The 13,970-nt window shown below is 33.2% G+C and overlaps 1 protein-coding gene across 2 annotated transcripts in view; it reads right to left on the reverse strand.

Annotated features, from left to right (window-relative positions):
- The window catches only part of LOC117113946 (transmembrane channel-like protein 7), a 45,055-nt gene extending 32,512 nt beyond the window's left edge, over nt 1-12,543 (reverse strand). Inside the window, exons 1-2 of one of the 2 annotated variants that reach the window (XM_033257458.1) lie at nt 12,198-12,543; nt 10,483-10,789 (exon numbers count right to left, since the gene is read on the reverse strand). In XM_033257458.1, coding sequence (XP_033113349.1) covers nt 10,483-10,789; nt 12,198-12,273 — 383 coding nt within the window. In that variant the 5' untranslated portion in view covers nt 12,274-12,543. Of the gene's footprint in view, nt 1-10,482; nt 10,790-11,764; nt 11,796-12,197 lie in introns of those variants that run through there. The other variant, XM_033257459.1, reaches the window with a different exon arrangement.
- Nucleotides 12,544-13,970: the final 1,427 nt, after the last annotated feature.

Below are 13,970 nucleotides of genomic sequence, written 5' to 3' on the forward strand. Positions count from 1 at the left end.
GTCGCTAGCTCTGTGATTGAGTAACGCGTACAGGAGCACAAATCAACATAGGCAAAGCTAAACATAAATACGCACGCAGTATACTGATCATACCACTATTAGCAACCTATGACGGCTACAACAGCTGGTTATCAAAACTAACATTTAAAAGAAATTTTCCTATAGTGTACTACTTTTTTTTCAAATTTGTGTTTTTCTGTTTATATTTTGAATATTCCTTGTTTTTACAATTTACCTTTTATTTATTTATTTATTTTATTTTTTTATTTTATTTTACTGTTAATTTTCAAATCAGGATTTTTAATTTTAGTTAAGTTTTTAGTTTTGTTAAGTTACAATAACTTTAAATCATTTATATTTTTTAATGTTTCTCTTTTGCCTACTTGTTTTGATGATGGAGAAAGGGCAGTTTACTGTTTGGGCTTGTGCCTATTCCTTGCTCCTGACAAGATTGTAATTTTACTTTGCCGAATAAATATTATTATTTATTATTATTATTATTATTATTATTATTATTATTATTATTATTCACAGCTCTTCTAATTGCTTATTAATTCACCGGGAATGAATTATTGATTTCTGTTCCTCACACAAAAATGAAATTATTAAGTTCCTCACACGAGGGATGGAATTAAATATGGCTTAGTAGTCTCCCAGGGTTTTCAATATGGTAAACAAGTCCTTTTCATTCAAGTTCTATTTATTTATCACCATGGCTACGTTATTGTCTACTCTGGTCTTATACTAGCCATTTAAGTACAGTACAGGAGAGGTAACTTGGCTCATTAGGAAATGAATTACTTAATCAATTCAACAGACTATAATGAAATTAATAAATAAGAACTGTTTTTCGCACAGCACATTCCTCTTTATCCTCACAGTTTAAGGTCAAGGCAGAGCTTCCCAAACCCTTTCTTCCCCAGGGACCCACTTTGGTTATAGGCCTTTGGTGATCCACTAAATGAGTATAATAATTTTAATACTGTAGATCAGCCATGATTTATCAACAAAACAAAAACAAACAGAACGTAACAAACTCATTTTTGCCATATGTCTGTCACCTACAGTATATAACAAAGTATTCACCAGATAGTTTAATTTCTTTACAGAATACTGTCCAATAACACTTCAACTCATACAGTACCTCTAAGGCATACAACTTACTTTGGTCTTCTGTCACTGTACTGTATATATTTTTATTAATTTAACTGTAATTTTAATATTTTTTTTGCACTGTATGTATAGGTTTATATTTTTTTGTACATCATTTCCAGCCATTTTTTTTAGCAAACTGTTCGATTAGACCAAATAGAAACATGAAAGTTTGATTAAATTGTCACCACAATTAACTCTCTACCACCAATACTTGCGGAGATATAAGGACTAAAGGCCAACTCAGACAGCGTCGGCCGACGCAGCCCGACCCGATTTATCGTCGGGGACAGTCTTAAGCCGTCGTGAGAAATATTAAACACGTTTAATATTCTACTACGCGAATGCCCCCGACGCACACCATCGCGTCTGCGTTCAACTCACTCAGACCCGACGCGACACAAATCGTGTCGGGCTGCGTCGGCCGACGCTGTCTGAGTTGGCCTTAAGGCTATGACATTGAAACATGTCAAAGGTTAGAAACGGCATTTCCGCTCATTTTTAGAAAAAAATTCTATTACAGTAAATAGAAACATAGAGGTTCCAAACAAATTGGTACCAAAATTAACTCTCTACCACCAGTGGTTGCGGAGATAATAACGACTCAATGGCTATCATATATAAAATACTGTATGTTAAAGGTCAGAAATGGCAGTTCTGGTCCTTTTTTAGCCAACTCATTTATAAGACCAAATAGAAACATGAATATTTTCCGAACAAATTGACACCACAATTAACTCTCTACCACCAGTGGTTACGGAGATATTAGGACCATATGGCTATGACCTTGAAACATGTCGAAGGTCAGAAATGGCATTTCCGTTCATTTTTTTAGCAAACTCTTTTATTAGGCGAAATAGAAACATGAATGTTCCGAACAAATTTACACCAAAATTAACTCTCTACCGCCAGTGGTTGCGAAAATATAAGGACAATATGGCTATGACCTTGAAGCATGTCTAAGGTCAGAACCGGCATTTCCAGTCATTTTTTAGCAAAATGTTCTATTAGAGCAAATATAAATATGCATGTTCCAAACAATTTGGCATCAAATTCAACTCTCTACCACCTGTGGTTGCGGAGATAAAAGGACCTTAGCTTTAACTTTTACCCTGACCTTTTGCCACATTTTGAAAATATGTTTAATACCAAGCCAAAAATGATTCTTGGACCACCCTGAACCAATTTCTGAAGTCAAATTCTCTGCACTTTAAAGTGCATACAAAACCTCCTAGTGTATTTCTGTTGGTTACGTATTACAGCTTGTATTTATTTGTTTTAATAATTATAGTATTAAAATACAGTACTATAAATCGAATAATTTGTTTTCTTATTCCAGTGACAGAAATAATTCATTATGTACTGGTACGTTTTTATGACCCACTGAAATTTAATGATGAAAGTTAACAACATAACAAATAATGACAACTATTACGATAACAACAACTGCAATCTAACACTCATTAAACAATATCAACTACAGTACTGTAGAATGTCAGTCACTCAATAGAGTAAATACCTCCCACCCTGTGTGTGACTACTGTACAATACACAGGCTGTGTATGATGGGTGCTTCCATTATTTTCTTTGATGTTTGCGGTAAGAAAATTCATTTCTGTGAACTTGACCTATGACCATTTCTTCCCAAAATTGTATCATCTCTTTCTCTGATTATTAATTAAGTACCATTCTATATTGATCCATAGATTATTTTTTGTGTACAGGACACATGGTAGACGTAATCAGACAGACAGCAGTGTATACATTTTAATGGCAATTTTATAGTGAAGTGTGCAGTCTGTAATGTTTACCAGAATTGAATCACAAAAGAAAAAAAAAAAAAAAAAATGCAAACTGATGTGTATTGTATGTGAATAAAATTGAGACTCGCATTCACAAATCTTTCAGTTTCAGGAAGTGTACATAAAAAATGTTGATTTTACAGTATAACATCTACTATTTTATTTACAGTATCCATTATATCCTTCTACTGTATATTTGTAGAGTCGAGACTTTATACCCTTTCAAAGGAACCTGCCACCAGCCAATAATAATAGTGATTTTGAATAAAAATAAAATTTAATTTCTGGGCTAAAAGTGCTCCCACCGCCATGAAAAAAATGGAAATTTCAGAAAAAATTTATGTTTTTCTTTATTCTTACTACGTTCGCCGCTGCCTTGAAGTGCCCTAACATAAGATGTATATCTTCCTAATTATATAAATTTAAAGCATTTAACCATCCTATTACTACACTGTTTACATTTACCAATAGAATTGTATTGTATTTCTCCTCCGTCTGGATTTTTTGGCCAAACTATTGGTAAATGAACAACCAAAATTTTATTTTTATTCTGCCCTCCTCTGACGATCTTTAAAAAAAAAGAAGTTTGCGAAATAAGGTAAAAAATGTCTTGCCAAATGTAGCAACAGCAAAGAGTAATAAATGAAGATGGGATGGACATCTTGTGAGAAGAATGGATGATAGATGGTCGGAAGCCATAATCACTAGAATTATATTCTGTATGGAAGGAGGAAGAGGGGAAGACCAAGTGACAGATGGAGTTTATTACGTTCACTTTTTTGTTTTCCTACCTATTCGTAGTACTGTTGTTTATCATAGTGCTAATGCTATCTGTGTTTCTTGTATTTTGTAGTTTTGAAAGAAATAAATGTTCAAAAATGGAATGGGAGATGAGCAGCCTGTCGCAGCGCTGTGTAAAAACAGGGACAACAACAGGAACTGCTGACAGTTTAGCACAGTGCTACCACTGGTAATGTGGTTTGAATCAGCTGACAAGCAGTAGTAGTAGGCAAGCTGTAGAAGGGTTTGTCAATAGTTGAATCAACATCATTATCTCACTGAACAAGATATTCATGCTTTAATCTCATGACAAATCGTTGACCAAATATACATTCAGTGATAAAAGAATAGATGTATTATGTTGTCTGCTGTGATAAAGAGGACCTGTAGAATTTACAGTAGGCCTACAGTATGTATACATAGTACCATATTACTGTACAATACTAAGATTGACATTAAATTAATGATATTGAATAATTACACAATTAACAACAGAATGGTATTTCAGTATCTTTTACAGTAACCAAAGGTTATTTAGAAGTTCAATCAAATATTTACCTTCTTAAGTTTAGATAATTACAACTATGATACAGACAATACATACATTTCTTCAATAATATCATATTACAGCAAAAACAAACACAATGCATAAAAGATATGCAGATGTTTATATAATTACTGTGAAAGAGATATTGAGTTTCATTTTTGATCAGAATCAAGATTCATTTATCATCATTATACATACCGGTACAAGATTTGTTTCTTTGAGTTGATACAAAAATAGCAAACAGTGAAAATTGAAAACAACACCCTAAAAAGTAAGACAACATTTAACTGATATAATAATATATATAATATAAAAATTAATATGGAATTAAACATGGTTGAACTATATTTCGTATGGTTGGGGAGAGGAATATTAGCATAGAATACAGTACAGTGAAAAAATGGTAAACTTGATGAGGAAATTATCTACTGAAGTGTTCATTAAAGACTCTTATTGCACATGGTAACAATGAGTATTTTATATGGTTGGTACGTTTCAAAGTTGCAATTATGCAAGATTTACTATGAACTTGTTAAGCGGGCGAGTTTATATATTTGTTTAAAAATTAGGCGAGACTTTTTATTCCTTGTTTCGCATGTGTTATTTTTTAAAGATCATCGGAGGAGGGTGGAATAAAAATAAAAATAAAATTTTGTTTTCTTACTTAGCAAATAGTTTTGTCAAAAACATCCAGACGGAGAAGAAAATAAAAATAAAATTTTATTGGTGAAAACGTAAACATGGGATGGTTAAATCCTTAAAATTTAAGGCAGAAATATACATCTTATCTAAATTGGAGATTTCAAGGCAGCAGAGGGGGTAATTAAATATAAAGAAAAAAACTTTAATTTTTTCTGAAATTATCCAATATTGCACCGATGGGTGCAATATTGGCCAGAAATTTTAATTTTATACGAAATCATCAATATCTGCATTCTGCGGGTTCGCTTACAAGGTATAAAAAAAAGCCTCGCCTTACTATAATTGTATGAATGACACAGTACTGTATCAGATTCACCTTGGATTTATACTGTAGTCTAAAAAGGATTTATAAACTTCTGCTCAGCATGTATAAAATGGGTTTAATTAAATTAATTACTTAATTTAAATACTTTTTAAAATTAATTTTAATATTGGTAAAAAAATTCTCCATCCATGTTGAGATAAGCCATGAAGTTGCATAATAAATAGTGACTACTGTATACTGGCCTAGGCCTAATATAAATTAAACTTGTAAATAAAATTAACTAAACATGAAAATAGTATTCCTTGTACAATAGATTAACATTTAAATCTTATAAGCAATTTTAAACAGCTTGAGTTAGTTTCGACACTAGCAACCCTATTAAAAAAGTATACTTTCTCCAACAAACGCTTAGAACTTCTTCAAATACGAATAAAACCACCAAAATTACATAAAAATAAAATGCCATTGTTTTTAAAAGGAAGGAAGATTTAACAATCTAAATAATATTACAGGATTTAATCAGATTTGATGGAAAGATACCAGATACCAGAAGTAGAGGTATGCTACATTACCCCACCAGAAGAATGAACATTAATTATCAGCTCTTTATACTTCAAAAGTAGTTTTACACTTTAAGATTTTTCTGATATAATGAAGGAATGAATTACAGGTTAGTATAGGAGTGTCCGGTTTAATTTAAAATGGTTACATAAAATAAATCTGAATTAGAAAATTAAATGCAGCAGAAGTATAAATATTCAGATATCTGTTGACAATATTCACTTCCTGGTCATATTTATTAATAGGTTTTATTGAATGTACATTGTACAGTAAATACAGGATACAGTATGGTGAACATATGAAATCCTACCACAGAATTTAAACAATTGATAATAGAAACTGCTTCAACAAAGTTTGGTTTTATGCTGCCATGGATACAAATAAATACTGCCTACAGAGCATCGATGACCCATAAAATAAATATTGTACAATACTGTAGTCACCTCCCAACATATTGTTTATAAAATGTATCAAAATATCGCTTTTAGAATTTGGCCTTCAGTTATATTTATACAGTAATATTTCATCTTAATACTGTAGAATATTTTTACAATTATAATACTGTATCAGCTGCTGTGCTCGGTAGTAACAATAAATATTGATCTTTGCTTCAACACAACGTACATATCACCACAGAGTATGACTAGTCAATCTGTGTAAGCATCAAACTTTACCTGCATTTCATATACAGGCAAAGGCGGCATCCTGCTTCACTAGTTTTGATTTTCAAGCATTACTTACAGCCCGATTCTTTAGAATTGTTTTGTCTTCTCAACTGCAGTATTGCTGGTCTTTTGAGTGTATACTACTTCAGTCATGAATGTGCAGCCTACTGTAATAATAGTTAAATCACTGTTGGAAGACACTAAATTGATGTGTCTGTCATTTTGATTACGGTATTGATCCTCTGTTAAATGTTGTTTGATTGTGTTTAAAATGCACCCACTAAATGTGCTGTATGTAAATTTCTCAAAATTCTGAGGCTAGTACAGCCTAGTTTTATAGGTTTTACCATTAGTATAGCTCATCATATAAATAATTGTTGTCTTCTAGTTATAGTCGTAGCAAATAAGAATGAAAGTAGCTAGTAACTAGTAATAATAATATAATATTCCTTGGTACCAGTTAAAGTACAGTTCAGATTATACAAAATACAATAACTACAGGACTTAATATTACTAGTAAGAGTCACTTTTGTTTTAGCATTTTAATTACTGTACTTACACTGTATACTGATAGTAAAACAGTATAATAAAATAGTATTTTATTATACAATTTTATTATACTATAATAAAATAGTATTTAAACAGTGTTATACTGTAATCTAGTGTTATTATTGTACAGTACATAAAAACAAAGCAAATTTAAATATATAAAGATACTGTACTATACTAGAATGATACTTTAAATTATTGTAATTTGTAGGCCTACTGTACTGTAAAACAGCTATTTTGTGAATAGGCATACTGTATTAAATTATATTAGTCACAAAGTACAGTACATTCTAATTGAATACCTGTAGGCCTACAGATTATTTTTTTACTACCAACAGTTTAATACTGATACAGTTTATTGACTATAATGTAGTTCAATTATACTGTATGCATAGCATATCCAGTGTTCAGGAAATGCACTTTATGGGAATAATTCTATTCTTACTATTCAAAATCTAACAACACAAACCATAATTCTTTTGTTCATAATGTGATATTTTATCAGATTTGGTTTTAATATCATCTTAATATACCTTCAAGGGCAGTTAAAAGTTACACTTTTAACATTTAATAAAATAGTCATTACCAATTACTTAAAATAAACAGCAAATACAGAAATAAACTAGACCCCAACGGTGACCGTGGTTCTTATCATTATCATTAATATTTGTATTGTTTTAATACAATTCAACAAATTTTCCTCATGCGGAGGGGCGGAGGGGGGGGGTTTGGGTTATGGTTAGGATGCCCATGACGAGGTCATGAGCATCAAAAAGAAAAAAAAAAATTGTTTGCTACCCCCACAAGGTTACACATCCTAGAGCAGTGATAGCTCACCAAGTTACAAAACGCAAGGTTGTAAACTTGCTGCACGGTGTTCATGGTATTCTCATTTGATTTTAGTGAAAGTGAAAGACGATCCCCAACTCACAAGTTCTGCAGTGTGCATCGCCAACATCTTCTAGAAATAACAGCAAGTCGAGCGTGTTCGTTGTCACCAAAGTTTGCTATCCTTTTGACTGTGGTGGGTTTTATTTTAGGGTTAAATATGCCCAGAGTATTTTAGTTTTAATTCGTTTTCACAAAAGTAACATATGTATTAAAACATATTTCAACATCCATGGTTAGTGCTTATTTTTTATCACTGCGGCTAGCCTACAGTAGGTCTACCTAGAACTTCACAGCACTCTGGGGATCCGATGGTCCACGTACGCCTAAGTGGGTGTAGGCTAGTACTTAGTACTAGCCTAGGTTTAGGCCTAGTACTTGACAACTTTTTGAAAATGCCGGCGTAGGACCGGCGTCAATTTTTTAACGTCGGCGATTTTTTATTTTGAGGGCTGTCTAGGTGAAAAAATGGGGATTTCCCTAGGTAAAACGTTGTTTTGATGACAGTTTTCCTAGAGAATACAAGTATTTCCAGTTGTTTGTTGTTTAAAAATTGGTTGATAAAGTTGAAATTTCTTTAGTTTAATGTTTGCAAATACAATGTCAACGCGATATTCCGCGTCCTGCAGGTGTTACTTCGAGAGGGGACATTCCAAATAAGGCTCTGGAGTAAGAGTTTATTTCAGTGGAGGCAGGGGAGGATTTGGGGGGACCCTCGATTATGGATCGCCTAAAATGTCTCAGAAGTTATTTCCAGGCGTCTAGAAAACAAAATTTCCCAAGGGCATGCCGGATCCCCTAGGGTAGTGTTGTCTCTCGATCGCGCGCCACTCCCCCCACCCCCCAACTTCAGACACCTGGATCCACCCCTGGGAGAGGGGGGGCATCTATTCAAAGCTGTGAAATTTTCAAGGAGAGCAATTGCTCTCCTTAGTAATCCAAGGAGAGAAATTTAGTGCTCTCCTGCGTTTTACATACATGATGGACTGATTAATTTAAAAAAACATGAAGGAAAGTTTCAATTCAACTGCAAATCGAATCACTGTTTTTTGAAATGTAAAGGCATATTACAATTTCAACTAAGTAGGAAATCTTTTATGGGAATTATCATGATATTTATTAAATATTTCCTGATTAGTGACATATAAATTATGCAAATGAGCAATTCTAAGCATAATTACACACCTACCAAAAACAATAGGCTTCTTCTTATTACTGGCATCTTGCATTCTGCCAAGTTTGAAATCATTCCGACTTACAAAATTTTAGTTATCATGGTAACAATCAATACCCAACAACGACAACGAAGACAAGGAAGACAACGACAACACCGACAGCATGAGAAGAACATGGCTAAAAACAATACCCTCCCCGAACCTTCGCTCCTTCGGAGAGGCTAAAAAAAAAAAAACCATGTTTAATATCATCCTCACAATTTGTAAAAGCTGCGATGGTGTATTAGTGTGCAAGGGCATTGACTGGTTTTGGGTTGGGGGTGCGAAACAACATGGGGGGTGCGTACTGGTGTGCAGGGACATAGGCTGGGGTTGGGGTGAAAAACAGCATGTGCGGGGAGGGGATGTTTGAAAATTGAGAATGCTGAACTAAATCCCTATTCTAAAATGTAAACTTCAATGGTCATTAATAATGGTCACTTTTAGTATTTTAACCCACTAATAGTGAAGGACTAATTTGCCATCATATGGGGGAGAAGATGGGCTCTACAGTAGCCTAAGTTTATGGTGTACTTAACAATTTCCTTTGCATCATATTTATGATGTACTACTGTGTTATAAGACTCTTTTGGAAAGGAGTAATTAAACTATCAAAATTTTAAAAATTTCTGAAATTACAAATGGTACGAGTCACCTTTTCATTTCAGAAATTATGGATGGGTCAAAATACTATTGTACGACACTTGAATGCACACATTTTTATTTGCTTTATTAAAATGTTTTGCAATTTTTTTTATAGCAAGACAAAAATCAGGCTTGTGTGGGAATATCCCCCACCATCAAAAAAAAAAATAAATAAATAAAAATGGACTACAATTTTGTTCACGCATTTCAGGGAAAAAGGGCTGATTTCTGTGCAAGCTTTACACAACCAACGTTATTAAGATAGCATCGTTTTCTGCGTCCCTATTTATTTTCCCTAATTTCATTTGTAAATACATTACAATTTGGATTTAGGCCTAGGCCTCCGAGTCCAACCTGAGTAAGGCCTAGGCTAATCCTGCTAGGTCAGGGCAAAAAAATACAAACTTGAAAATTGGGACCCAAATTAATAAAAGGTGACTTTGTTTGGCTGTAGTCTTGTCAACTATCTATTAAGTAAACATAGATGAGTCAAAGTTGGTCATGGTAGGTTATCCTTTTTACTGTTGTCCTCATTGTTAAACTAGGGCCTAGCCAAGGCCCTAGCTTGTCCTAAGCCCCTATCCTAGGCTGGTCCTCTCTACCGCAAAACAAAACGTCAAATTTAAAATATTAATTATTTAACCTTAAAACTTAGCCGAGGCTGTACTGTATATCTTGTGATTATTATATGCTGCTGTTGAGTTTTATTTACCTGATTTCTCTCTTTGTTTCAATGGTTGTTGGTAATCCTTTGACAATCTTAGCTCTAAGCGACCGTGCTTCAATTGATGTGTCAGCCTGCAATTTTTGAAGTTCCAACTCGGCCGCTGCATCGAGGTGCCCGCCTGCAAGCGTATTTCCATACAGACTCTTGCTGCTGCTACTGTTGGGCCTGGCAGATCGATTCATTTTCAGAGACACAGTCGATGGCCTTGTTTGAGAATTATCACGTTGTAGTTCACTATTCGAAACATATAATTGAGCTTCAGTTGGTGTTTTACTTCTGGTGTGCAGAGGCACTAGAATAAAACAATAATAAATTAAATAGTAAACTTCAAAACACTTATTCCGCAGCGTCACTTTCTACTAAGTGTGAAGTTTCTTATCTTGAAGTTGTATATTATTAATCATGATCAATCAGCAGCCGGTGTGTGGTTGGTTGGTTGTTGCGTAAAAACCAGGCAAAACAAGTGGTGGCGCCATATATGTTCATACCTGTCATCCTTTATGGTTCTGTTTTCATTAACGAATTGTATGAATTGTCAATTGAAAAAATAGCAAAAATTATTAATTTTTTTAATCAATGTGTTTACTTTCGTTTTTTATGAGAATTTAGCAGCAATATCAAAGGGATGGGCTTAGCGGACATATCCATTACCGAATTGTATGAATTGTCAATTGAAAAATAACAAAAAATATAAATAATTACTATTAATCCATTTGCTCTTATTGCATTAAAATTGCAATAAAAATTATTCATAAACCGGAAGGTCCACTGATTAATTTAAACAATAAATGATCTCAGATAAGAAAGTATACACGGCATCTAGTTGGGATTCAATGTTTCGAACTTAATTCAGAATGAATGTGGCATAATTAATGTCGAAATATTGAAACCCAACACCATGGCGCGCGTGCATTTCAATACTTCACTTGGAGTATACTATAATTATACATCATTTAAGTTAATTTACCTCCAAAAATAAATAAATTTAAAAAAAAGTGCTGGAAACTATTTCAGTCACTGGATGAAAGTGTTTCTATTATTTCATAATTATTCAAATTCATGGCTAAACATTTTTTTTTGTTTTCCTCTTTGATTAGGCCTATGCATCAATAGATTATCATCGTCATCATCACCACCACCATCATTATCATCATCCGTATTAATCTTATCAATTGTTAGAATAAATATATTTATAATAATTTTAACAATAACAGTGGTGATGATGATTGATAATTTATTATAATACATTATAAATGCATATACCCACACATGCAATTACACATTATTCAGCGTGCATCTGAGAACTACCATATCGCTCTTCGACGCCCATGACCAGCAGAGTGTGAAAATTCAGTTGCTTCTAATGTAATCGGCTTTGCATTTGCAAAGAAGGCATGTGACTCAGTTTAGCGCCTGTATAATACAACAAAGGGCTTGAGTTATCACTGTTTACAGTGTAATTTCATTCTTTTGAGACTGAATAGGGATATCATTCACTCTTTTTTCTTCACTTTTCTGGGAGTGAAATACATTCACTCTTTTCAAAGGATGACGTTCACTCTTTGAAGAGTGGTCCCTGTCACTCATCAAAAAGTTCCTTAACCTAAGAGAGCATGATTATATATATATATATAATACAAAGATAACTGTATCTTTAAATAACAATATATATATATATGCCTATATATATATATATATACGTTCTTCGTTCTCCTTCAGAAAAGCAGAGCTTCCGGTGTCAATAGGCATATACTCTCCATTGTCAATTTTACTCATGTTGAATCAGTTTACACACTCAATAAAAATGGGCGTTACACAAGACAAAATCCGAATACGACGGTACAGGATAGTAGGCCTACCTGCTTTTGGCCTCGGCAAACTTTAGTAAGTTTTCTATTAATTTTGTATGCCAAATATAACATAAAGAGCCACACGTATGGGATTAAATCAAGCACGACTCAATCTTCGACAATCGTGTACTCGGAACTTCCAATGTTTCTTACTAATCTGGGCTAAAACGAACAATACCGTTTGTCATCACTACGCTATAGTGTTATGTAGGTCCTTTTGTTCATCAAAATACTGATATCGATCGGAAATATCGGGGTCACTTTTAACAGTTGACCAGCAGGTTGGTTTAGTTTGAGCAGCTTAAGATGCCTGCCTTCTAACCCCACGGTCTTGGTTTTTTTCTCACGACTGAAAACAACTCCACTCCCTAAAGCCTCGTAAAGAGACTTCGCTGATGAAAGTCATTTATTTAAAGAGGGCCCCTCGATATCATTCGACCCTCTAGGCTGGAAGGGTCACCCTCTATAATATGGTTCAATGGTGAATGCGCACGCCGATGTCGCTATCGTAGGAAACCATTGTACGACACTTTTGAGCCACATTTAATTATCGGGGAAAAAAAAATGTGCTTGTTGGAAACTCCACACCGTCCGTTTCCGCAAGATGGATTGAATATGAAATAAAATAAAATAAAATGTAACAGTTAAACTTCAAGGTCGTTTAACTGTATTTACCCAGTTAATTACAGGTAGTTATATTTTAACTAACGTGGTTGATATCTGAAGCATTCAGGCAGGTCACCCCTTCAAAACTTCGACGGATAAGATGATGCATGCCGATGATAGTTTTAGGTAGTAACGTAATACTCTAAACATTAAGATGAAGTTCCAAGTGACAATTAGTATGTAATCAATAATTTAAAAAAAAATAAAAAATAAAAAAAAATCATTAGACCCTTTTCATCTGATTATCAAGTGGCCTTTATACATAAAATTATACAGCTTAATTAAAAATCATAATATGATTTTAAATTAAGTTGTGTAATTATTTTAAATTAATGTTTAAGTTAATAACAACAAAATCATTCCCACACCCACCCCCGCCACAGAAAAACGTTTCACACAGTATTTATATGAAGTATAATAGGCCTACATATATATTTTTTCGTACACCGTCAATAATATGACTTATTGAATATTTATTATATTACAATGTTGTGCAATTTGGTTACATATATTAATGAATAATTATTTTCTTAATTGTATGATCATGTATTTTAATGTAAATTTCATTATTATATTTTAATTTGTCATTTTGTGTGTCTAATTGTATGTAAACAGTAACCTAATCAATTCTCCCCTTTTTATTCAATTTTTATATAGCTAACTTAATTAATTCCTCATTTATTGAACTGTATATGCCTATTAATTTATTTATTTGCCTAATTTGTAATGTACATAATGTGCTGCTAGCTATTTTTGTCGGCGAATTGGCTGTTAGCGAATTGGCTGTCGGTGAAACGTCCAGAGGAAGAAGAAAAAATTTTGGTAATTATTTCAGCCGCTCCGAGTTTCTTTCATTCTTCTTTCATCCTATGCTTCTTCCATATTGACGTAAAATTTTATTCATTTTACTACTAAACATACTTATGCATAATGTATAAAATATATATAATATATATA

Source organism: Anneissia japonica, unplaced genomic scaffold (assembly GCF_011630105.1).
Source record: "Anneissia japonica isolate Jap-2015-1 unplaced genomic scaffold, ASM1163010v1 scaffold287757_len172727_cov147, whole genome shotgun sequence".
In the NCBI taxonomy this organism is placed as follows: domain Eukaryota; kingdom Metazoa; phylum Echinodermata; class Crinoidea; order Comatulida; family Comatulidae; genus Anneissia; species Anneissia japonica.